Genomic DNA, 25,727 nt, shown 5'->3' with positions numbered 1-25,727 from the left:
ATACAGGCAACTTACTGTTCTGATTGTTCCAATTGTGGAGACATGGGGGTCAGTGGGTGCTCTCGTCCGCTGATCCGGCCGCCTTTAGAAAGACAGCATGGCCCAGGGCTCATCCCAACTGAATGCCTGACATCCTTAATCCCTCCCTCTCCTCCTCAGCTGTGATCCGACGGCAGGATCAGATCATAGTGTAATGGCTCACGCTCACAGCACAGCAGGAGCCGAGGGTCATTAGCATATCGCATCAAATGTGATATGCCAGTGTGACCTCAGTTTGGTATGTGCGCATGTTGTGTTCTGTGCAGTGCGGAAAAGAACATATCCTCTGGCAGACTGGACAAATGTAAACCCTGCGTTTGGAAAAGAAAAAAAAAAATGCACCCAAAACTCATGCATTTTGGATGCATTTTCCATGCGTTTTGGATGCATTTTTGACAGTGCGTTCCCCCGTCAATTTAGCTCTGCTACATGCCCGCTGACAGCAGACACAGACAGAGTTGTGCGATGAGAATGAACTCAGATGAACTTCACCCGACTTCATTGTCATCCCGCGGCTCTGTCTGTGTATCGCATCCTGGTTAGCGGTCACCCTAGAAGGACGCACTGGTGACCGCAAATCCCCTGACTGACTGAAGTGAGCAGCGCCATCAGCGGTGCCATCACTCAGGTTACCCGCGGCCAGCTGGAGTCCTCCACCTGAGACCGCAACTCACCTGTGATGTCATCGCTGATCGTGCGGGTCACTTCAGTTGCTGCGTGGAGCTGACAGAGAACAATCGTGGTCTGTGGCCGCTCCTTTCAGCTTCATGTAGCAGAGCTGGATGCGTCGCGGGACCTCATGTGGATTACGTTGGACCTGGAGGGGTATTTGGGGGTTTAATAAAATGGTGAAAGAGGTGTTTTTTTGTCTTTTATTCTAAATAAAGGATTTTTGGGTGTATATGTTTATTTTCTTTAACGTACAGGTTAATTATGGTAGATATCTCGGGGAGACGCCTGCCATGATTAACCTAGGACTTAGTGGCAGCTATGTGCTGCCATTAACTCCTTATTACCCCGATTGCCACCACACCAGGGCAATTCGGGATGACCCAGGTAGAGTCCCAGGACTGTCGCATCTAATGGATGCGGCAATTCCGGGCGGCTGCTGGCTGATATTGTTAGGCTGGGGGGCTCCCCATAACGTGGAGCTCCCCATCCTGAGAATACCAGCCTTCAGCTGTGTGGCTTTACCCTGGCTGGTATCAAAATTGGGGGGGACAGTTTTTTTAAGATTGATTATTTATTTATTTTACTGCATGATATAGACCCGCACACCGGCGGCTGTGATTGGTTGCAGTGAGACAGGTGTCACTTAGTGTGGGGGTGTGTCTAACTGCAACCAATCTTAGGCGCCGGTGGGCGGGGAAAGCAGGGAATATGAGATGGAATAATGAGCGACTGGCATTTTCAAAAGAGGAAAAGCCGCTAGAGCAGTGTGACAGCCGTGCAGTGCCTCGCCCGTGATTGGTGAGTATGAGAGAGGGGGAGAGACTGACCGACGGACAGAGAGCCAGAGAGAGAGAGAGAGACCGACCGACGGACAGAGAGTGACAGACAGAGCGACCAACTGACAGAGAAAGAGACCAACCGACCGACAGACAGAGGGAGATTGACCGACATCGACAGAGAGAGACTGAAAAGACCTGCGTTTTGTTTGTCAAAAAAGCATGCGGAACGCAATAAAAATGCAGCCCAAGTGCATTTTGGTTGCATTTTGACCCATATCATTGATTTCACTGGGTGGAGAACGCAGCTACAACGCACAAAAGAAGTGACATGCTGCTTTTTTTTCCGCAGCGATTTTTGGCATCCAAAACACTGCGTTTACAAATGCAGCGTGCACATTGAATATTCGGACTTCTCATAGACTTTGCTGGGGAAGCAGAACACATGCAATTTGGCACTGAAATGCTGCAGTTCAAAACGCAGCGTTAATGCGGGGAAAAAATGCAACGTGCGCACATAGTTGTAGTTCGCCAATGCATCGCGACGAGGAAGGAATCCTCTCGGCGAACTACAAGACCCAGGAGGCCGGCGATGGAACGGAAGGTAAGGTGAGCATAACATGTGTACCTTCCGTTCCATCACCGGCCTCCTGGGTCTTGTAGTTCGCCGCTCCAGGCTATGTATCGGTAACCATCGGCGACGAAGCAGGAACTTCCGCTGTCAGACGCTACTCAAATGCAGCGCGCTGACCAATCAGAGGCTACTGCCTTTGACATCAGCGCTCTGGATGCGGAAGTTCCTCCCTCGTCGTCATGGTTACCCGATACACAGCCCATGCTAGCGAACAGCAAGTCCCAGCAGGCCGGCGATGCAATGGAAGGTAAGGTGAGCATATAATATGTGCGTGTGTTTCTGTGTGTATGTGTGAGTTTGTGCATGTGTGGAATGGCACAACAGGGGACCAGGATGGGACACTTAACAAGTTGTGGAACGAATTGTCTGCATTGCAATGATTTCCTATACATACACATTACTGGGGCCTGTGGAGCCTACATACTGACAGTGATAGCCTGTGGGGCATACATACTGGCCCTGGGGATGCTTAGCGCACAGGCTGGCAGTGGTGGAAGACGCTGAGGGCCCAAGCTGGCAGCACTGGAGGGTGCTTAAGGCATAAGTTGGCAGCACTGCGGGGGGAGCGCTGAGGGCACATGCTGGCAGCACTGCGGGGGGCACTGAGGGCACATGCTGGGAGCACTGCGGGGGGCACTGAGGGCACAGGCTGGCGGGGCGCTGAGGGCACAGGCTAGCAGCACTGGGGGCATTAAGGGCACAGGCTGGTGGGGCACTGAGGGCACAGGCTGGCGGGGCGCTGAGGGCACAGGCTGGCAGCACTGGGGGGAACTGAGGGCACAAGCTAGCAGCACTGGGGGGCACTGAGGACACAGGCTGGTGGGGCGCTGAGGGCACATGCTGGCGTGGTGCTGGGGGGCGCTGAGGGCACAGGCTGGCGTGGTGCTGGGGGTCACTGAGGGCACAGGCTGGCGTGGTGATGGGGTGCGCTAAGGGCACAGGATGGCAGCATTGCAGCACCAGAACCTGAGAGCTCCTCTGGCTGCTTTCTCTGAGTCCCCTGTTTGTCTTCTTTTTCTATTGCAGGCACAGGGGGGACCTGAGAAGACAAGTACTGGACTCTCCCCTGCTCTATCCTCCTGCAAGCACACTGCTCTCCCCTCCTGCAAGCACACTGCTCCCCCCTCCTGCAAGCACACTGCTCCCCCTTCCTGCAAGCACATTGCTCTCCCCTCCTGCAGGCACACTGTTCTCCCCTCCTGCAGGCACACTGCTCTCCCCTCCTGCAGGCACACTGCTGCCCCCTCCTGCAAGCACACTGCACACTGCTCTCCCCTCCTGCAGGCACACTGCTCTCCCCTCCTGCAGGCACACTGCTCTCTCCCTGCTGCAGGCACACTGCTCTCTCCCTGCTGCAGGCACACTGCTCTATCCCTGCTGCAGGCACACTGCTCTCTCCCTCCTGCAGGCACACTACTCTCTTCCTGCTGCAAGCACACTGCTCTCTCCCTCCTGCAGGCACTCTGCTCTCTCCCTCCTGCAGGCACTCTGCTCTCTCCCTGCTGCAAGCACACTGCTCTCTCCCTCCTGCAGGCACACTGCTCTCTCCCTCCTACAAGCACACTGCTCTCTCCCTCCTGCAGGCACTCTGCACTCTCCCTGCTGTTGGTGCACTTACCTCAGTTGCAGAAATGACGGTTTTGAAGCTGCCACTGTGCAGATGAGTCAGTCACATGTGAGCATCCTGGGTAGAAGGGGGAGACAGAGGGGGCGTGGCCAGCATCCAGCGAGCAGCAGGAGGGGCAAGGAAGGCATCCGAGGAGTGTGTGTCCAGCATAGAGAGGGGACGTGGACGATCGCAAAGGGGCGTGGCCAGCAGCATAGATGCCAAGGAAGGCATCCAGAGAATGTGACCAGCATCCGGAGGGGGCGTGGTTGGCAGAGTGCGGGGGCGTGGCAGCTGCGTCTCAATGCACTGCAGGACACAGAGCTTCCCGGGTGTGAGAACGGGACTGAAGTATAAAATCGGGACTGTCCCGCTATATCCGAGACGGTTGGGAGGTATGGATATGGACGCGGAGTTCAGTTGTGGAAAGTAGTAGCAGGCCTGTTAAAAACCGTAGACCTAAGCCAGGAGGATTGGAGTATAAAGGACAGACTTTAATGGAGATAGATCAGCTGGGAACCAAAAGAAAGTCCTGAAGTGAGTTGTAACCTAGGAAAGATGGAAGGCAAGAAAGTGTCTTATCACATGCGTTCTACCACCATTTGTTGAAAAAGACTGTTTAATAAAGTGAGTTTTGAAGAAGAACTTTGGGTGTCCCGTGATTCATGTGTGGCCGAACCTGAGTGCCGAAACTTGGAAAATGGAAGCAAAATACAAAAAACCTGTGAGTGTAATGTACCATACTCACATAAACACACACAACTAATCATCCATTTTCAATGTAAGGTGCCAGGGTGCAACAATATGGACTCACCCATGACTACCGCCCACTGGCACCTTACAAAAAGTGGTATAGTTGGCAGGATTGGGCCTTGCTTCAGGAAAATCCAGCTGATACAGTACGGGCAGTGACTCTGAAGAAATGGGCAGCTGAGCTGGTACAGGACTCGCCCTGGAAGAGGCGGAGCCAAGTGAGAAAATGACCAGAGCAACTCGGCGCCATTCTTGAAAGGAGAAGAGCTGAGGATGTATCACCATGGTGAGTCACCCATGAGAGATGGCCAGTAGTTTGGTGTTCCAAATCGCAGAGAGCCAGCCTGCTGTCGTAGAAATGTGGGGCTAACAAGAGAGGTTTAAAAACAAAAAAAACAAACCAGGTCTGATCTGCAGCGCCCCCTTGCTTTGCTAGTTGCACATAACTGTGATGAACAGTTATGCATTCCTGGGCAGTGATTGGTGGACACATCTGAACAAAGTCCCTGTTTGGCTGAGAGCAGCTGAAAGTTTTCTGTTTTCCCCTTCCCATTTTACTTTGTGCTCCTTGCGCACCCTCCTGCTGGATTGCAGGATTGTAAACAGCAAGCGGGTTCTACACTCTTCACCAAGCACCCTTTTTCTATGGACTTTACACAGAGCCCCATGGAATTTGCCCCTGTCCCCATGGACTTTGCCCCCTCTCCCCATGGTCTTTTCCCCATACCATATAGAGACTGTAAGACTACCACCTGAGCAGCATTGTGTGAATTTAAGGGACTGTTGCTCACAAAAGGGGGAGGAAAAATGGATGACCTAATGTGCCCACTGGGTCAATGCCTAGGAATGTGCCCATAGAAATGGAGGACTGCTGCGCGTGAGCTGCTGTAACGTTAAAAGAAATGTGCCTCCATCCTGTCACTGGATGGGAGAGCTGGACTATAACTTATGGTCTACTTTGTTAAATGAACTTGGACACTGTGTTGCGAGGTCCCAACCAAGTGGGACCAGAGCATGCAGACCCGTAAAAAAAAATTATAATGGACCTTGAAGTATACATAAACAGACTATTGTATATGATACATTTATTATAAATTTCAAGTTTCACATATTTTTATGGTCCGGAACGACCATATGTAAGTGGGGAGGAATGTGTAATGTGATGTGATATAAAGTGTATTAAGTTTCTGCATAGTAATGTATAGTAATATGGTATAATGGATAAGATAATATATGTGTATTATGGTATGGTATAAGATAGGTTGCCCAGCAACCAACTGCTGGGCATGTGACAGTTGGCAGTTAGTATTAGCCCTTGGGGGAGGAGCTAGTGCTGAGAATACAGACTCCATCATGGACAGACTCCATCTTGTATTTCAGAGAGAGTTTCTGACTGAGAAGACAGCGGAGTGCTGGCTTAGGTGTGAGGCATTACCAGATATCTTCATCAGAGCCTTGTCTATTGACTTTCATCTAATTGCTTCAAGTCACCTATTTCCAATCTTCTACTGTCCACTTTTCAGACTTCTTTTTAAACTTCAGCTGATGCTTCTTATGATAATTTTGAAGTTGAGGCTTCTTCACCTTATTTAATGTGCATCACACGGTGCTTGCATGGACATCTGTGATCTCACAATTTAGAAGCATACGAGCCGCCTCTACTGCTCTGTTTGTTGCACCAGAACTGATAGACCTTGTGATTAGCAACTTATTGACTCCGATATTTTGCCTGGATGTCCATCTCTTTGCTTTTGAATGGACTTCATTTCATATTCTTTCAACTGTCATGGCACTCACATGATGAAGTTGAGAGTTTTCTTGTCCAAGAGACTATCTATGAGCTGGATGATACAGTTTCTCTTTTATTGGGAAACCATCTTCATGGCTGCTCCTCGATTCAAACCAATGACCTTTCACTTGGGAATCAACCTAATAACACACTGATCTGTTAGGGAATGTGAGAACAGGTTGTAATTTGTACTATAGAAGAAGAAAAAAAAAATCAACCACCAGGAGCAAAACAGTAACAATGCAGTGACATGACAAGAATCTGCATAACTAGTCATATGCTAAATAGTTGCAAGTCAAATTTATGTATAAGATATCCTAGAATACTGTCTATAAAATTAAGGTAGACTACTGCTAAAAGATGTAATAGATAGTGTAAGATATGGAGCCTGAAAGTCAAATGTTCAAAACATTGTTACCCTTTTGCTTGTACATGGGACGTTTCCCCCTGGAATATTTTATTCTATAGCAGAATATCCCTGTAGGTATGGCATCAGACAGAGCCCTTTTTGGTAGCATATGGTTCTCCTTTGTGCTAGACCCCAAATCCTTTTAATCACCAAATTCTTGCTTAGGCGATAAGGTTGCGTTGCAATTAGCTGTTGGTCCAGGTCACTTGTAAGAGTTGTGGTGATTCTGTGATAGAGCTTTTTATATTGCTATTTTTGGTTCTTAAAGCTCATATTTCCTGAGAAGTTCATTCTGCCAATGTCTTTTCTTGTTGGGGAACACCACTGGGATTCTTATTTTTCTAAATTCCTCAATACATTTGATTAATTCTACTTCCAGAGATTTTCTTTCCTCACTATGTGCCAATGGATCTACCCAACTTTTCACACTATTCTCCTTTGCCACGTCCTGCATACTGTTTCTTCTTGACCCTGATGTCTTGCCCTGCTCATGCTCTTTCAGAGAATTGGACAGCTCTAGTGTGTTTGTGGGTGATGGACTTTCTTCATGCGAAGGACAAATAACATCAGTATGGGAAAGATTTCTTTCACTTGGAAGCTTGGTACAAACTGTAGCTGAATCATGGCTATCTAGGCTGGAACTGGAAAGTTCATTTCCACTATCTGGCTCCTGATTTTTTGTTAGTAGTGGTGTTATTGTGTCTGTCTTCTCTTCTCTTTCACTTGTATCTGTTGGAAAAAAATAAAGAATTATATTATATATTGAAATGTATTCTTTCTTCATACCTATGACGCCTCTATAGGAGCGGATTATAAAAGGGGCAATCTGGAGGGCCCACGGCCAGATTGCCCTCAATATACTCTTCTTTTGTCATTAGTGGGTTGACAATCAGGGATCATTCCTGAAGCCCCATTGCCTGTAATAAAATAAAGTAGCAGGGCTGCTTTCCCAACACTTACTTTATGATTTAACTAGTGATTGATTTTGTTTTTAAATCAAAGTGGGGGAGAACTTGATAAGGAGGGAAGGATGGGCAAGAGGACACAATACAGGAACTCAGAATAAATTGAGGAGGGGTGGAGGGAGAGAGAACACAATATAGGGACTCATAATGAATTGGGGTGGGATACATGGAATTAATGAATTGGGGGATGAAGAAATGACAGGATAGGAACTCATAATGAACTGGGGAGGGAGAAGGGAGAGAGAAAATAATATAGAGACTCTGTAATGCTGCCACCAGGGGGAGCCAGAGCTCTGCAGCAGACGACACTACACAGAGCAATGAGAACCAGGAAGTGAATTCACAGCATTCTCATGCACTGCCTAATCAGCACAGCTGAGAGGCAGAACTGCAGGGTATGTGAGGAATAGTGAGACAGGCTGGGTCAAACCCTGTACGGGCAGAAGCAGGATCGGAGGAGCGAGCAGAAGCGAAGTCAATGTCAGGCTAAGGTCAGTACCGGAGGAAGCAACCGAGTGGGAAAATAGGAGGGGGGACACAGGACAGGAGGAACGACCAGGGGACAGAACACAGACAAGGGCACGGGGGCACAGGAACAGACAGATCAGGATATCACTCACAGGACCAGCAATCACAGGCAATGCAGAGCTAAGCTTATAGCCGGCGCTGGTTCACTGGAAGTGTCAGCTTTTAAGGCATCCAGGGGCCAGAAGTGAGGCCCGAGAGAAGGCTCCGCCCCCTAGCCATGTGTATAGGGAGGCGAATCATGACAGACTCATAATGAATTAACGAGGGCTAGATGGATAGAGGAAACAATGCAGTGGCTCATAATGAATTGGGGGTGGGTAGAAGGACATAGGAAATTAGGGGTACAATCAATAGTGAAATGAAAAGGGTTAAAAACTCCATGCTGGCATAGTGATGATATCAAATTAAATTCACCATTTTCTCTTCACTATTGATTGTACTCCATGTGGGTTTCTGCAGCAGCCATTTATGTTACAAAAGTATCACAACCACACTAGGTGAGTCTTTCTTAGACCCCTCTTACATAGTTTTATCTTGATAAGACCCTATTGCACATCATTTCTTTACAGCTTCTATTTACTGAATTAGGGGTCTGAGAGGATCCAGCACATAGAATTATAATGCATTGTGGGGGCACAGGACAGGAACTTATTACGAATTGGGGGGCTGTGTGAGAAGACAAAGGACAAGGAGTAGTAGTGAATTTGGGGAAGGTAGGGAGGACACAGGACAGAGATTTGTAATGAATTTAGTGTAGAGTCAAAGGTGCTAATTAATATATATGTTTAAGATCCAAAGAGAGACAGAATAAGGCGGCACTCAACGGCATCCAAATAGCGGATTAATTCAAGCATTATTCTGCCAAAGGGTACAGGTGGTGAGGGAGGGTGATTGGACTCGTGGAAGCACAAAGGTGCAAAACGGCTCGCCGCCGTCCGGCATTGTGACCTGTCCTCACCCTCCCCCACCACCTGTACCCTTTGGCAGAATAATGTTTGAATAAATCCGCTATTTGGATGCCGTTGAGTGTCGCCTGATTCCGTCTCTCTTTGGATCTTACACATGCTCTACGCCCTAGGACGTGCACCTGGCCTTTCTGCTTTCCAGGAATGAACTTACAGCAACACCTTGCTTTGGATTAGCGGTGTCCGGTTTTTCTCTCACTCTTGCGAATATATATGTTTATTGGTTAGCAGGAAAGTGGCTAATTATAGATAATAGGGGAACCAGTGCTAGACTATCAATTTATATTTTAAATGGTGCATGCCTAAGTACATATTTATGGTGTGGTCCATATTTTTATTCAGGAACACATTGTGGTGGATTTTCAAGACTGCGTTGATCAGTATGGCAAAAAGAGTCGAAGCTGTAAGATATCAACATGATGGTCTGACAAAATCAAGTCATCTATATCAGTATATAGTATCCTCTCTTATTATGTATACCACTATTCCATAGTATATAGATTATTCTCTTGTTATGTGTAGTGGCATCCCTTACCGCAGGGGTGGGGAACCTTTTATCCGCCAAAGGACATTTGCATATATATAACATCAGTCACAAGCCATCCAAAATATCAACTTGAAAAGTTATCCTGCTATATTTGGTCAAACATTTAATTAACTCATCCAAAATGTGATGACTGGAAACAATTCTCCTTGGTGTGGCTGTGAATTAGGTTTTAATGATGATGTTGCTACTATGCTCTTCTTACTAACTGCTTTTCGAAGGTTTGCATCATTCTGGAGTACAGTTGAATCAACACGATAAGGTTTGTAAAGTATTTGCAGCAGTACATTGTTCTGAACACATGTATATTACACTGCATTTCTTCTCAAAAAGGGAAATTAGTCACAGCTCATAAGGCTGCTTTCACACTACGCTTTTTTAACATGCGTCATGAACGTTTTTTTGCTGTAAAAGTGGATTCTGTTTTTACAAAGAAAAACGCATGCAAACGCATGTGTTATTTTGCAGGATCCTGTCACTTGAAGTTTATGGGCGCGCTTTGAAGTCATGTGATCAGGAGTGAGGGGAACTGAACGTGATAGACTGGGAGTCGGCATCTGAAAGCTCCGGACGCTGGTAACCAAGGTAAACATCGGGTAACTAAGCGAAGTGCTTTGCTTGGATACCCTATATTTACTTTGGTTACAAGCGTCCGCAGCTGCTAGGAGTCGGGCTGCCTGCTCCCTGCACACGTAACTAAGGTAAACATCTTGTATCTAAGCGAAGTGCTTTGCTTGGTTACCCGATATTTATCTTGGTTACGAGCGTCCGCCGCTCTCAGGTGGGGGAGAGAGAGAGGAGAGAGAGGGGGGAGAGAGAGAGGGAGGGGGAGAGAGGGAGGGGGAGAGAGAGACTGATCACGCAGGCTGGTTTCTGAGCATGCTCAGTAGAGCAAGCAGGATCCTGTCTATCAGCATGCCAGCGTTCACATGCGTTTGCGTGCAGTATAGTCAGGATCCAGTGAAAACCAGTATTTGGACGCAGCTCAAAAACGCTACAAGTAGCGTTTTTGAAACAGTTAAAAAACTGCAAGTCGCTGGATTCTCACTATAACGCACGCAAACGCATGTGAACGCATGTTGACGCGAGTCCATTGCAAATGCATTGAAATGAAAACGCATTTGCACTGGATCCGTTTTTGCGTTAAACAAACATTCATGACGCATGTTAAAAAAACGTAGTGTGAAAGCAGCCTTACATTTATAGAACTCAAGCAGTGAGATCTTCAGTATGCATCACATAGGAGACAACAAGAATGATGGACATGCTACACATAGGATACACTTCTGAATACATCACATAGTAGGTACTGAGATTGGTGTACTGTATATACACCACATAGGAGACACTGAGACTGCTGTATACATCACATAATATGCACCGAGACTGCTGTATGCCTCACATAGGATACACCAGGACTGGTGTATATGTAGCGCCCCTGGACTTCAGGCGCCACAGGGTATTACACCACTTTTCAGGGGTAATATCTATCCCAGGTCAAGAGGGGGTTAACCTGTCGGTGCCTTCACAAAACACACACAAACAACAGCAGGTGCTTACTCACAGGGAGTTGGACTAGGGAAGACAGGGTAGCCCGCCATCACAAAGCATGGGACTTCCCCTGTCGATAGGACAACCACCGGGGGCGGGCACCACATGGGATAGAAGTAGGCGCAACCAACACACTTAGAGGAGAACCTTCCTGGGCACAGCTTGGGATAACACCTAGCACTGACAACTGGAGTTAGTGTTTCTCGCTCTTCATGGGCCCGTGGCTTTTAGCAGGAGGCTCAGCCCGGGTTCCGGATAGCAACCAAGGGACACTTCACTAAAAGGCTTTCACGGGCACCGGTGGTGACCGCCGACTATCCGGGATCGCTGCAGTCCATCGTTTCAGAGACCGGTACTCAGGGGCAGCGCCTGAACTACTTGTGAGTAAAAAGACTTGGAACCACAGCCCCTGCCTCTCCTTTACCGGCACCGTCGTCCAGCGGTGCGGCGCAAATGGAGACCACCATCACCCCCGTCATCCTCCCCGGGGTAATCCCGCTCCGCCTGTGGGGAGCGATACCATCCCAGCTGCACCCAACATCTGCCCCGGCGAGACATCCCGCAATGGCGGCCCCCATCCCTGGCTGCGTACCGCAGGTGGCATCACGATCATCTAATAGACTTTCCTAACCGTCACTACCACCCCATCCTCCGTCCTGCATCCCTACCACCCTCCAACCCTCCATTATGTACGCTTTAGGGCAACGGAACCGGGCCAGGCCACCCCGTGACGACGCAGAGGATCTGCACCCTCGGCCTGGCAACGAGTAGGTAAAAACACTTGCCCCGTTAGGCGCTACATATGTACATTACATAATATACACTGGGGCTGGTGCATATACTGTACATAACATAAGAGACACTGTGGCTGCTGCATATACATCACAAAGGAGACACTGATACTGCTGCATTCACATAACATACGAGACACTGCTGTTGCATATACAACACATTAGAGACACTGGGATTGGTGCATTTACATCTTATAGGAGGCACTGGGGCTGGAGTATAGACATTACATAAGTGACAATGGGTCTGGTGCATATACATAACATAGAAGGCACTAAGGCTACGGCGTATACATTACATAGACAAAACAGGCTAAAGCATATACATCACATAGGGGACACTGGAGCTAGACTATATATATTACACAGGAGATAAAGGGGCTGGAGCATATGCAGTACATCACATAGGAGACAATGGGGCTGAAGCTTATACATCATATTGTCCTTTCAAATTATGTATAGCACTGTCTTTTATTAAATAACATCCACTCTTATTATGTATAATGCTGTCCCTTAATGCATAGCCTCCTCCTTTTTAAGCATAGCACTTTTTTTATTTTTACATAATGTCCTCTTTTGTTCTATATAGTATTGCCCCTTATTAGGTAGATTCCTCCCTTTTTAAACAGGTGTGTATATATATATATATATATATATTTATATATATATACTGCATATATACTGTACATATGTTATTTTTCTCATTTATATATTACCATCCTACCCATCAACTGAACTTATATTACGAAAGCATCTCATAATAACTTTTTAGGATACTCATTAGATCAGAGGACACAAGTGCAGGCGAACAAGTTTTCAGCTGACACTTATCCAACCTGTACTGTCGATGAGTGTCAATTGCAGACTCTTTTTCCACCACTGAACATGTGTCCCTAATCTAATAAGCCTCACCTAGTTCTCAGCACAGCTGCTCTGGATTCAGCAGCCAAGAACCAGCTGTCAATCAAGATGACATCGGTGGTGACACTCTGTCTACATCTACAAAGTATGGCATGAGAGAATGAACTGGTTCCAAATGGACATCTTAGTTTGTGAGAGAATCATTTTCAGGGTACGATCACACTAGTGTATAAAAAAAAAAACTATCTGGTTTTCATCCAGAAAAGTACATGACTGCAAAGGCCCTACGCGAGGCAGGTAGTCAATCAGTACAAGTCCTCTAGTGTTCAACTAAAAAAGAGAACAATAAAGAAAACCCTTTTAGTTTACCTGGTTCCTTAGTGACTGTTACATTTGTCTTTATTTTCTGGTCAACGTCTAAAGTAGTTGCAGAGCCTGGAAAAATAATCAGATATTAGCTCTCATTCTTATACTCCAAATGGGAAGCCAGGAAAAAAATGAAATTCTGATTAGCCATACAGCCGTGTGAAACAGGAAGGTGACGACGTTTAATATTCTTTACTTCTATACTACATGGAAATAACAATACTTGATTTTCATTTAAACAGCTTGTAAATATGACATTGATGTAATTGATAATAGTGTGATAAATGATTGGGGTCAGAAAAATGTATTTCAGCAAATTTAACAATTGTTAAAGGGAATTTGTCACCAGATTTCGGCCTTCTAAACTAAAACTAGGACCTTTAGCAGCTCCTGTACTGCATTCTACAAAGGAGCACATTACCCCCTAACAACACCTCCCCCGTAGCCCCCAAAAATACCTTCATAAAGTTTCCAGCCCCATATGTAAATTGTCCTGTCGGTCTGATGGGCGTCCTAGTCTGTGCCTCCTGTCCCTCCTTTTGCCATCCTCCTGTGCTGATTGACGTTGATGATGCCTCTGACATAATCCATGTAGGTGGGCAAAATCTCCATATTCCCAGCTCGCATAGGCGTACTCCACTCTGCCATCTGGCGAGCAGAGCCGAAAACATAGGTGCGCATGCACGGAAGGTGAGTTCTTCTGCACAGGCGCGAGATTTTGCCTGGCGATGTGAATGAAGCAAGTGACGTCATCCACATCACAGGGCAAAATCTCGCGCCTGCGCAGAGAACTCACCGGTTCGTGCAGGCGCACCTATGTTTTTGGATCTGTCCGCAATAGGGCAGGGCGAAGTGTGCCTACACGAGCTGGGAATATGTATGCGCAGGCGAGAGATTTTGCCCGCCTATGTGGATGGCATCCGAGGTGTGATCAACGTCAATCAGCACAAGAGGACGGCGATAGGAGGGGCAGGAGGTACAGAATAGGATGCCCATCGTACCCGACAATTTACATACATGGTGGGAGATTTTATAAAAAGGTATTTGTGAGGGCTACAGGTGGGTGAGGGGGTAACCTGCACCTTCATGGAATGCAGCACAGGCGCTGCTTAAGGTGCTAGCTTTAGTTTAGAATGCCCAAATCTTGTGACAGCTTCCCTTTAACCCCTTGCCAACAACTGCCATGTTACTAATCTGGCTTCATATACTACTGAAAGAAACTTATATGCACAGAAACAGACCTGCATTTCTGTCTAGGGTAGTAATGCTTCATTTGTCTCTATAAATATTTTAAAATACATACAAAAAAAACAATAAACAGAACAAATCCTTGGATGCGTCTTCGGTGGAAAACTATTGTGTCACCAAGGGAAGGGAGTACTCGGTCCCGGGCGGTTGCAAATGGGAATGTCACTCTGGTGGCCGTTGCCCGGTTCCATGCACTGGGGCTTCTCTTGTAAAGGGGGTATTATTTAAAGTAGGGATGAAAGTTAGTGTACGTGACGCCTCCTGTGCATTGCGGTTAAAGGTGTAGAACCGCCGCTGCTGAATGTGGGTACTCCCAGAGCTGGTGGTGGTTGCAACAAAGGTGTAAAAGGTGCTTTACACGCTGCGACATCGCTACCGATATATCGTCGGGGTCGCGTCGTTAGTGATGCACATCCGGCGCCGGTAGCGACATTGCAGTGTCTGACACCAAGGAACGATGATCAACGATCGCAAAATCGTTCAAAAACGGTGATTGTTGACATGTTGCTCCTTTCCTTAATATCGCTGCTGCCACAGGTACGATGTTGTTCGTCGTTAGCAGCAGCACACATCGCTACGTGTGACGCCGCAGGAACGACGAACATCTCCTTACCTGCGTCGACAAGCAATGCGGAAGGAAGGTGGTGGGCGGGATGTTACGTCCCGCTCATCTCCGCCCCTCCGCTTCTATTGGATGGCCGCTCAGTGACGTCGCGGTGACGTCACTGTGACGCCGAACGCACCTCTCCCTTGAAGGAGGGATTGTTCGGCGGTCACAGCAACGTCGCTGACCAGGTATGTGCATGTGATGCTGCTGTAGCGATAATGTTCGCTACGGCAGCGATCACCAAATGTCGCACATACGACGGGGAAGTGTGCTATCGCGCTCGACATCGCTAGCAACCGCTAGCGATGTCGAAGTGTGTAAAGTAGCCTTTAGACTGATGATTTATGTAAGGTGTCAAACACACCGATGCATGCTGCCCTGCGGGAGCCCGACGACCAAAAAATGAACCAGAAGAGTGTGTAATGATCAGCGATTTCACAGCAGGGGCCAGGTCGCTGTTTAGTGTCACACACAGCGAGATCGCTGATGAGGTCACTAGTACGTCACAAAAAAGTGACTCAGCTCACTAGCGATCTCGCTATGTGAAAAGTACCCCTAACAACGTAAGGTGCTACAGAAACTGCTCTGTAAAAAATACTTTGCAACCTGTATTACCCTAATTCCACCACAAGGTGGCACATGAAACATTGTTGAACGTCAATGAATTGCCAACCATCCAGAAATTCCAGGAAAATAAGTAAAATTGGTCATTTTTTTGGCCCTGTCCATTAACAAACTGTAAGGCGTCTTTGATTTTTTTTTTACACTGAAGAAATATATGCAGATTATTTTCACTGTAATTATCACCATTTTACAGTTTACAGTGAATTCAGCAAACCTTTTCAAAAGAGAATTATGGGCTGTAAATCAATATCACTTAATTATTTATTATTGTTTTCCAATGTGTCTGTAAAACACATTGTCTGTCATTGATTTTTTTGATAAACTATCCAGAAAAAATAGATCCAAAGGCAAGTACCAGTCTTGCGGCGCTCCTGCTACTAATGGTGGAACATATTGGATGATTTTCGGTCATATGACTAGACAAATATACAAATAAGTAAGGAGATATTTTAGTTGTACATAAAAATATGGTTAATTATACAACGCGTTTCGGCTCGGATGTTTTATCCTTCAGCCTTCTTCAGGTATAACTGAGAGAAAAGATATATACATCTACCTTCATGAGGAGCCATGCTTATATGGAGACTAATCTCTCATTATTGAGAAGTCAAATAACAACGAGTGGTGAATTTCATTTGTATCAACCATTAGTAAAGAAAAAATTATATATTTAGATCTAATAGTTAGTCATACAGGGACAATAATAAACACTAAAACACATTTCAAAAGGGTGAAAACTAACAGCTATTTGGACTTCAGGAGTGCTCATCATCCCAGCTGGAAAAAAACCAAAACATTCCTTATAGCCAGTTTTTAAGGCTCAGAAAAAACTGTAGGGATAAAGAAGTTTATATAAACCAATCCAGTATCCTGAAAGTCCGTTTTAATGATAAAAATATCCACAAAAGTTAGTTGAGGATGCATTTGAAAAAAATAAAGAAAAATCCCAAGAGTTTTGCTTAGCAAATTTTAAAAAATCGGAGTTGGAGAGGGAAGAGGTAAATAAGGTTAGAATTGAGACCATGAATAGTAATGATAATAGCAAAAAAAAAATAGAAACCTTTGGAAATATAATATTTTAACGATATACAACAGAAACAATGAAATAATACGAAATATTCTAACAAATATTGGTACCTTCTTAAACATGACCCACTTTTAATTTAAATAAAATACTACCTCAAAATCCGGGAATTACCTTTAGAAGGGGAATAACCATTAAAAATCTTATAGCACCCAGTAAACTAAAAAATCAAGTTAAAACAAATAAAATTTCATTACAAAAAAATAAAAATAAAAAGGTGTGTACAAGTGTCATGTAAAAAAATTAAAAATAAAGGTGTGTACAAGTGTCATGTAAAAAAAATAAAAGGTGTGTACAAGTGTCGTAAAAAAAATAAAAATAAAGGTGTGTACAAGTGTCGTAAAAAAATGTTGCTGTTGCAGTATTAATAATGGAGTAAAGACCATTACATCCAACACTACTGGTGAAACCATTGATATTAAAGATTATCTAACATATATCTAACATATAATTATGTTATATATGTAATTACTTGTGAATGTGGCCTTCAATATGTGGGGCGCACAACGCAAAGTCTGCAGTCACGAATGAATGACCACCGGCATAACTGTAAAAATGGATTTATTAAACATAGTTTGTCAAGACACTTATTATTAGAACATAATAAAAAATTTTGTATAAAAGTTACACCTTTAGAACAAATATCCACTAATATAAACAAACGATGTAAAATGTTAAACCGTAAGGAAGCTTATTGGATTTATCGCTTCCAGAGTTTGTATCCCAATGGTTTGAATGATATAGTGGAAAATGTATAACAACTTTATATAAAAATAAGGGGAAAGGAAGAAGAAAAAAAAGAAAAAAATAAATAAATACATTTTTAAGAAGGTCGAATTTTATATTTAACTTTTAATTAGTTTTAAAACAAAAAATCTTTTTACATAATATTCAATAATTCTGATGTTGTTTGATATTTTTGTTGTTATTGCTGTATAATTCTTAGTTTTTTATTAGAAGCGAATCCTATGTAATGGGATTAGAGGCGGGTGGGCGCAGTTATCTGTTCAGGATGTCTCCACCTTGTAATGAGAGATTAGTTGCCATATAAGCATGCCTCTTCATGAAGTTAGATGTATATATCTTTTTTCTCTCAATTATACCTGAAGAGGGCTGAAGGATAAAATATCCGAGCTGAAACGCATTGTATAATTAACCATATTTTAATGTAGAAAAAAAATATCTCCTTACTTATTTGTATATTGGTCTAGTCATATGACCGAAAATCATCCAATATGTTCCACCGTTGGTAGCAAAAGCGCCGCAAGACTGGTAATTGCCTTTGGAACTTTTTTCACTAAGTGGACCTGCTGGAGGGCTTCTCTATAGTATCCAGTACGATTGCCGTATACTGCACCATAATCCTATTGGAAAGCGGATCAACTCCTCTTGGATTACTCCATGCTTTCTAACCTCTGAACCAGGTGAGAGTTCCACTATTTCAACACCTTTATATATATATATATATATATATATATATATATATATATATATATAAAAAACCTCACTACACTCAGATTGGCACCACGTTTGTCTCTTTCTATCTTTCCCTGTCTCCAGGGTATTTATTCAGAAAAAATTAAAAGTCAAGTTGAGCGAGTCAGACATCCAGACCCACACCCCGACCTGCAGTCCACTGGTGCCCCATAAGTTGCGGTACCGTACCCCCTGTCTCCGATTTCTCCCTGAAAACGGCTGAGACATTAGATGTGGTGGAGAAGAGGATGAGGGCAGATGCCTTAGCCCAGGAGTGGCCAAAGAGAGACAACTTTGTTGTACTCAAAGTAAGGTCATCGACGTTAATCAGACACGAAGCTTTGGATTTATAGCCGAAGATAAGACGGGTACCATATATCTGTATATCGGGCCACGGTCAAACTGGATACCCTCCCCGCTTGCCTACAGACCCTGTATGCGGGGGAAAGTGTGTCGCCTGTGGTGCCGCAAGAGGTGGTATGCAGTGGGGGTATCCCAGGCCTCCTCTGAAGAGGAGATCGAGAGGTAGGAGGAGAAAGCCGAGGAAAAACAGAAAAGCCGACAACGTGGGAGGCCCTATCTGTCAGCCTGTAGTCTCATCACTGAGGGGTGCCTGTGGCCCAAATCTCTATGTGGCCGAACAGGAGTACCAGAAACCTGCCACCCCTATCAGCAACATGGCCAATAGTACTATAAATGTTACTGGGAACCAGACGACACAACTATTTTATACCGGTGCCAACATTCTTTGAACAGACCATGGCTGGAACAAATACCTGGATCAACCATGGAAATAGACCAGGCCCCCGTCCCATAAGTATCCTGGAAAAAGAAGGCAACATTTAAAACGTGTTCAGTAAAGCATTTCAATTTTGGAACCATTGTGAACTCATCTGTAGTAACGCTGAATATAACATCGAATGGTGTGAACAAGATACAGAAAGGCCGGCTAACGTCTGGGACGTCCAGCTGCAACCAGGTAACACCTCCACACCCACTCCACTTTACACTCTTTCCCTCCTGTCTGTATCGAGTTGAGGCTGGCATAGGAGTGCATTCCTTGCCCGTGTATACTGGCCCTGGCTACCTTACACTCATGGTCATTACATTACATGTGCATGATCACACCACGCACTCTGAGGGTATGTGCGTGTACATGTTTCTGCTGAGTCCATAATGCTCTGTTGTACAGTAGAAGCACAGTGGAAAGGAATTAATAGAAATCACATGCAGACTTTGCTTCTTTTTGCTGCAGCATAAACTAACATAAGGCACAGCTCTCAGAGCAGCAGCATGTCAATTTATGCTAAGCAGACTCAAGTGTTTTCCGCAGGGAGAATAGACTGAAAAACCGGAACGCCCAGAACCCTCATCATGTGCACGGGCAGCTGCATCAATGTTTTGGAGTGGCCATCAGAAAGCCCTACTCTCAGTCCTACTGAAAATTTATGGGCATAGCTGAAAAGGCCAGTGCGAGCAAGGTGACCTGCATACATGGCTGTTACACCAGTTCTGTCAGGAGGAATGGGCCCAAATTCCTACCAACTATTGTGAAAAGCTTGGGGATGGAGATCCAAAACATTTCACCCAAGTCATACAGTTTAAGGGCAATGGTACCAAATACTAATGAAATGGAGGGAAACTTTTGATTTGCAGAAAGTAATAAAAACGCCTAAAAAATTCTCTCTCTCTCTCTCTCTCATTATTCTGACATTTTGCAAATAAAAATAATTTTGGTTCCTAATTGACCTAAACTGGGAAAGGTTTATTCTGATTTCATGCCAGATAGTGAGAAAAACATGCAGATATTTCTTTATAGAGAGCGGAGAAAAACTTCAGGTATTAAAGTATAATATATATATATATATATATATATATATATATATATATATATATATAATTGCCTTATTCTGTCTGTCTGTCTGTCTCTCTGTCTTGCTCCAAAATTGTGTCCTTACGGTGACGTGACACAAAGCTGATTGGCCGCTGGGCTCGCCATGGCCCCACCCCCCCGCACGGATTGGCCGCTCGCCCAGGCTCCGCCCGCACACGGATTGGCCGGCCGCTCGAACAGGCTCCGCCACCCACACGGATTGGCCTCTCGCCCTGGCACCCTGCACGCATTGGCAACTCGGCCACGCCCCGCCCCCCTCACGCAATGCACGCTCGCTCTGGCCCCGCCCCCCACACGCATTCCCCGAACCGACACGGAGCCACGACTCCCAGGTGAGTACTGTATCCCCGGGAGCCCACATCAGCGTACGCCGCCAACCCAGCCGACACATACCCTCGCATTGCTGGGGTTGCCGCCGTATGCTGGTGTGGGCTCCCGTGCGAGCGGGGGACGGGATACGCTGGTAACCATGGTAGCATAGTTACCAGTGCATGAAGGTCCTGCAGTGGCGGAACATACACACGCACACACATAACACACACACACACACACACATCAGATCACACTCACTCTCACACACACATCACATCGCATCCACACACTCACAACATCCTGGGATATCGCTTGCTTCTCGGCGGCGATACTGTGGAGTGACCTCCCAGGACCTGCCGGAGGATCACATGGCCAGAAGCATGTGGTATCTCCGGATGTTGTGAGTGTGAGCGCGTATGTGCGATATCGTCAGTGTGTGTGTGAGTGTATGCGATCGGATGTGTGTGAGTGTGTTCTGATGTGTGAGTGTGTGTGTGTGAGTGTATGCGATCGGATCTGTGAGTGTCGGCAGAGGAGCAAGGCGTGCTGGGGGAGGCTGGGAGGAGAGAGGCTGATCCTGGGGAAGGCTGGGAGGGGGAGGCTGATGCTGGGGGAGGCTGGGAGGAGAGAGGCTGATGCTGGGGTAGGCTGATGCTGGGGTAGGCTGATGCTGGGGGAGGCTGGGAGGGTGTAGGCTGATGCTGGGGTAGGCTGATGCTGGGGTAGGCTGATGCTGGGGGAGGCTGGGAGGGTGTAGGTTGATGCTGGGGGAGGCTGAGAGGAGAGAGGCTGATGCTGGGGGAGGCTGGGAGGAGAGAGGCTGATGCTGGGGGAGGCTGGGAGGGGGAGGCTGATGCTGGGGGAGGCTGGGAGGAGGGAGGCTGGGAGTAGAGAGGCTGATCCTGGGGAAGGCTGGGAGGGGGAGGCTGATGCTGGGGGAGGCTGGGAGGAGAGAGGCTGATGCTGGAGGAGGCTGGGAGGAGAGAGGCTGATGCTGGGGGAGGCTAAGAGGAGAGAAGCTGATGCTGGGGGAGGCTGGGAGGCGAGAGGCTGATGCTGGGGGAGGCTGGGAGGGGGAGGCTGATGCTGGGGGAGGCTGATGCTGGGGGAGGCTGGGAGGAGGGAGGCTGGGAGGGGGGAGGCTGAGAGAAGAGAGGCTGATGCTGGGAGGAGAGAGGCTGATGCTGGGGACAGAGAGGCTGATGCTGGGGACAGAGAGGCTGATGCTGGGGACAGATAGGCTGATGCTGGGAGGAGAGAGGCTGATGCTGGGAGGAGAGAGGCTGATGCTGGTAGGAGAGAGGCTGAAACTGGCGGCAGAGAGGCTGATGCTGGTGCAGCATGGGGGATGGAGCACGATGGGGGGTGCGCAGCATGGGGGATGGAGCACGTTTGGGAGTGCGCAGCATGGCGGATGGAGCACGTTTGGGAGTGCGCAGCATGGCAGATGGACCACGTTTGGGAGTGCGCAGCATGGCGGATGGAGCACGTTTGGGAGTGCGCAGCATGGCGGATGGAGCACGTTTGGGAGTGCGCAGCATGGCGGATGGACCACTTTTGGGAGTGCGCAGCATGGCAGATGGACCACGTTTGGGAGTGTTCAGCATGGCGGATGGAGCACGTTTGGGAGTGCGCAGCATGGCGGATGGAGCACGTTTGGGAGTGCGCAGCATGGCGGATGGACCACATTTGGGAGTGCGCAGCATGGCGGATGGAGAACGTTTGGGAGTGCACAGCATGGCGGATGGAGCACGATGGGGGGTGCACACCTCCCCCCAACACACACACACAACACACACACTGGGAACCACAAACACCGCCCTACACAGACATCCACACACACAGACAACACTGCACACACACAACACCCAACACACAAACACCGCGGCATACATAAATATAAGCACATAACACGTAACACACACACATTGCACAAAACATACCTCCCCCCAAAACACACCACACCCACACAAACCGCGCAACACACACACACACAACGCTACAGACACACAGCGCTCCACAAACAACGCAACACACGCAACACACATACAACACCGCTCTCACCCCCCGCCACACCCAGACAACACCCAGAACATGTACAGCGCCCTACACAAACACTTGGTAACTACAGACAACAACATCTATATATGTATACAGTGCCTACAAGTAGTATTCAACCCCCTGCAGATTTAGCAGGTTTACACATTCGGAATTAACTTGGCATTGTGACATTTGGACTGTAGATCAGCCTGGAAGTGTGAAATGCACTGCAGCAAAAAAGAATGTTATTTCTTTTTTTATTTTTTTTTTAAATTGTGAAAAGTTTATTCAGAGGGTCATTTATTATTCAACCCCTCAATCCACCAGAATTCTGTTTGGTTCCCCTAAAGTATTAAGAAGTATTTCAGGCACAAAGAACAATGAGCTTCACATGTTTGGATTAATTATCTCTTTTTCCAGCCTTTTCTGACTAATTAAAACCCTCCCCAAACTTGTGAACAGCACTCATACTTGGTCAACATGGGAAAGACAAAGGAGCATTCCAAGGCCATCAGAGACAAGATCGTGGAGGGTCACAAGGCTGGCAAGGGGTACAAAACCCTTTCCAAGGAGTTGGGCCTACCTGTCTCCACTGTTGGGAGCATCATCCGGAAGTGGAAGGCTTATGGAACTACTGTTAGCCTTCCACGGCCTGGACAGCCTTTGAAAGTTTCCACCCGTGCCAAGGCCAGGCTTGTCCGAAGAGTCAAGGCTAACCCAAAGACAACAAGGAAGGAGCTCCGGGAAGATCTCATGGCAGTGGGGACATTGGTTTCAGTCAATACCATAAGTAACGTACTCCACCGCAATGGTCTCCATTCCAGACGAGCCCGTAAGGTACTTTTACTTTCAAAGCGTCATGTCAAGGCTCGTCTACAGTTTGCTCATGATCACTTGGAGGAGTCTGAGACAGACTGGTTCAAGGTTCTCTGATCTGATGAGACCAAGATCGAGATCTTTAGTGCCAACCACACACGTGACGTTTGGAGACTGGATAGCACTGCATACGACCCCAAGAATACCATCCCTACAGTCAAGCATGGTGGTGGCAGCATCATGCTGTGAGGCTGTTTCTCAGCCAAGAGGCCTGGTCATCTGGTCCGCATCCATGGGAAGATGGATAGCACGGCCTACCTGGAGATTTTGGTCAAGAACCTCCGCTCCTCCATCAAGGATCTTAAGATGGGTCATCATTTCATCTTCCAACAAGACAACGACCCAAAGCACACAGCCAAGAAAACCAAGGCCTGGTTCAAGAGGGAAAAAATCAAGGTGTTGCAGTGGCCTAGTCAGTCTCCTGACCTTAACCCAATTGAAAACTTGTGGAAGGAGCTCAAGATTAAAGTCCACATGAGACACCCAAAGAACCTAGATAACTTGGAGAAGATCTGCATGGAGGAGTGGGCCAAGATAACTCCAGAGACCTGTGCCGGCCTGATCAGGTCTTATAAAAGACGATTATTAGCTGTAATTGCAAACAAGGGTTATTCCACAAAATATTAAACCTAGGGGTTGAATAATAATTGACCCACACTTTTATGTTGAAAATTTATTAAAATTTAACTGAGCAACATAACTTGTTGGTTTGTAAGATTTATGCATCTGTTAATAAATCCTGCTCTTGTTTGAAGTTTGCAGGCTCTAACTTATTTGCATCTTATCAAACCTGCCAAATCTGCAGGGGGTTGAATACTACTTGTAGGCACTGTATATATATATATAACAAAAATCATACATTAACTACACAATACGTAAATTCTAGAATACCCGATGCGTAGAATCGGGCCACCGTCTAGTATATATATATATATATATATATCTATATATATAATTGCCTTATTCATTCTGTCTGTCTGTCTGTCTGTCTTGCTCCAAAATTGTGTCCTTACGGTGACACAAAGCTGATTGGCCACTGGGCTCGCCATGGCCCCGCCCCCTCGCACGGATTGGCCGCTCGCCCAGGCTCCGCCCGCACACGGATTGGCCTACCGCTCGCCCAGGCTCCGTCCCCCACACGGATTGGCCTCTCGCCCCGGCACCCTGCACGCATTGGCAACTCGGCCACGCCCCGCCCCCTCACGCAATGCACGCTCGCTCTGGCCCCGCCCCCCGCACGCATTCCCCGAACCGACACGGAGCCACGACTCCCAGGTGAGTACTGTACCCCCAGGAGCCCACATCAGCCGACACATACCCTCGCATTGCTGGGGTTGCCGCCGTATGCTGGTGTGGGCTCCCGTGCGAGCGGGGGACGGGATACGCTGATAACCATGGTAGCATAGTTACCAGCGCATCAAGGTCCTGCAGCGGCGGAACATACACACGCACACACATAACAACACACACACACACACACACTGACACACACACATCAGATCACACTCACTCTCACACACCCATCACATCGCATCCACACACTCACAACATCCTGGGATATCGCTTGCTTCTCGGCGGCGATACTGTGCAGTGACCTTCCAGGACCTGCCGGAGGATCACATGGCCAGAAGCATGTGGTATCTCCGGATGTTGTGAGTGTAAGCGCGTATGTGCGATATCGTCAGTGTGTGTGTGAGTGTATGCGATCGGATGTGTGTGAGTGTGTTCTGATGTGTGAGTGTGTGTGTGTGAGTGTATGCGATCGGATCTGTGAGTGTCGGCAGAGCAGCACGGCGTGCTGGGGGAGGCTGGGAGGAGAGAGGCTGATCCTAGGGAAGGCTGGGAGGGGGAGGCTGATGCTGGGGGAGGCTGGGAAGAGAGAGGCTGATGCTGGGGTAGGCTGATGCTGGGGTAGGCTGATGCTGGGGGAGGCTGGGAGGGTGTAGGCTGATGCTGGGGTAGGCTGATGCTGGGGTAGGCTGATGTTGGGGGAGGCTGGGAGGGTGTAGGCTGATGCTGGGAGAGGCTGAGAGGAGAGAGGCTGATGCTGGGGGAGGCTGGGAGGAGAGAGGCTGATGCTGGGGGAGGCTGGGAGGGGGAGGCTGATGCTGGGGGAGGCTGGAAGGAGGGAGGCTGGGAGTAGAGAGGCTGATCCTGGGGAAGGCTGGGAGGGGGAGGCTGATGCTGGGGGAGGCTGGGAGGGGGAGGCTGATGCTGGGGGAGGCTGGGAGGAGAGAGGCTGATGCTGGGGGAGGCTGGGAGGAGAGAGGCTGATGCTGGAGGAGGCTGGGAGGAGAGAGGCTGATGCTGGGGGAGGCTG

The 25,727-nt window shown here is 47.3% G+C and overlaps 1 protein-coding gene across 1 annotated transcript in view; it reads right to left on the bottom strand.

The window, feature by feature from the left end:
- Positions 1-6,848: 6,848 nt before the first annotated feature.
- Positions 6,849-25,727, bottom strand: part of LOC142251329 (BTB/POZ domain-containing protein KCTD12-like) — a 286,429-nt gene continuing 267,550 nt past the window's right edge. Inside the window, exons 3-4 of the mRNA XM_075324021.1 lie at positions 13,250-13,315; positions 6,849-7,407 (exon numbers count right to left, since the gene is read on the bottom strand). Coding sequence (XP_075180136.1) covers positions 6,941-7,407; positions 13,250-13,315 — 533 coding nt within the window. The 3' untranslated portion in view covers positions 6,849-6,940. The remainder of the gene's footprint in view (positions 7,408-13,249; positions 13,316-25,727) is intronic.

This window comes from Anomaloglossus baeobatrachus, chromosome 9 (assembly GCF_048569485.1).
Source record: "Anomaloglossus baeobatrachus isolate aAnoBae1 chromosome 9, aAnoBae1.hap1, whole genome shotgun sequence".
In the NCBI taxonomy this organism is placed as follows: domain Eukaryota; kingdom Metazoa; phylum Chordata; class Amphibia; order Anura; family Aromobatidae; genus Anomaloglossus; species Anomaloglossus baeobatrachus.
The sequence above is the reverse complement of the archived record's forward strand: the minus strand, read 5'-3'. Positions and strand labels throughout refer to the sequence as shown.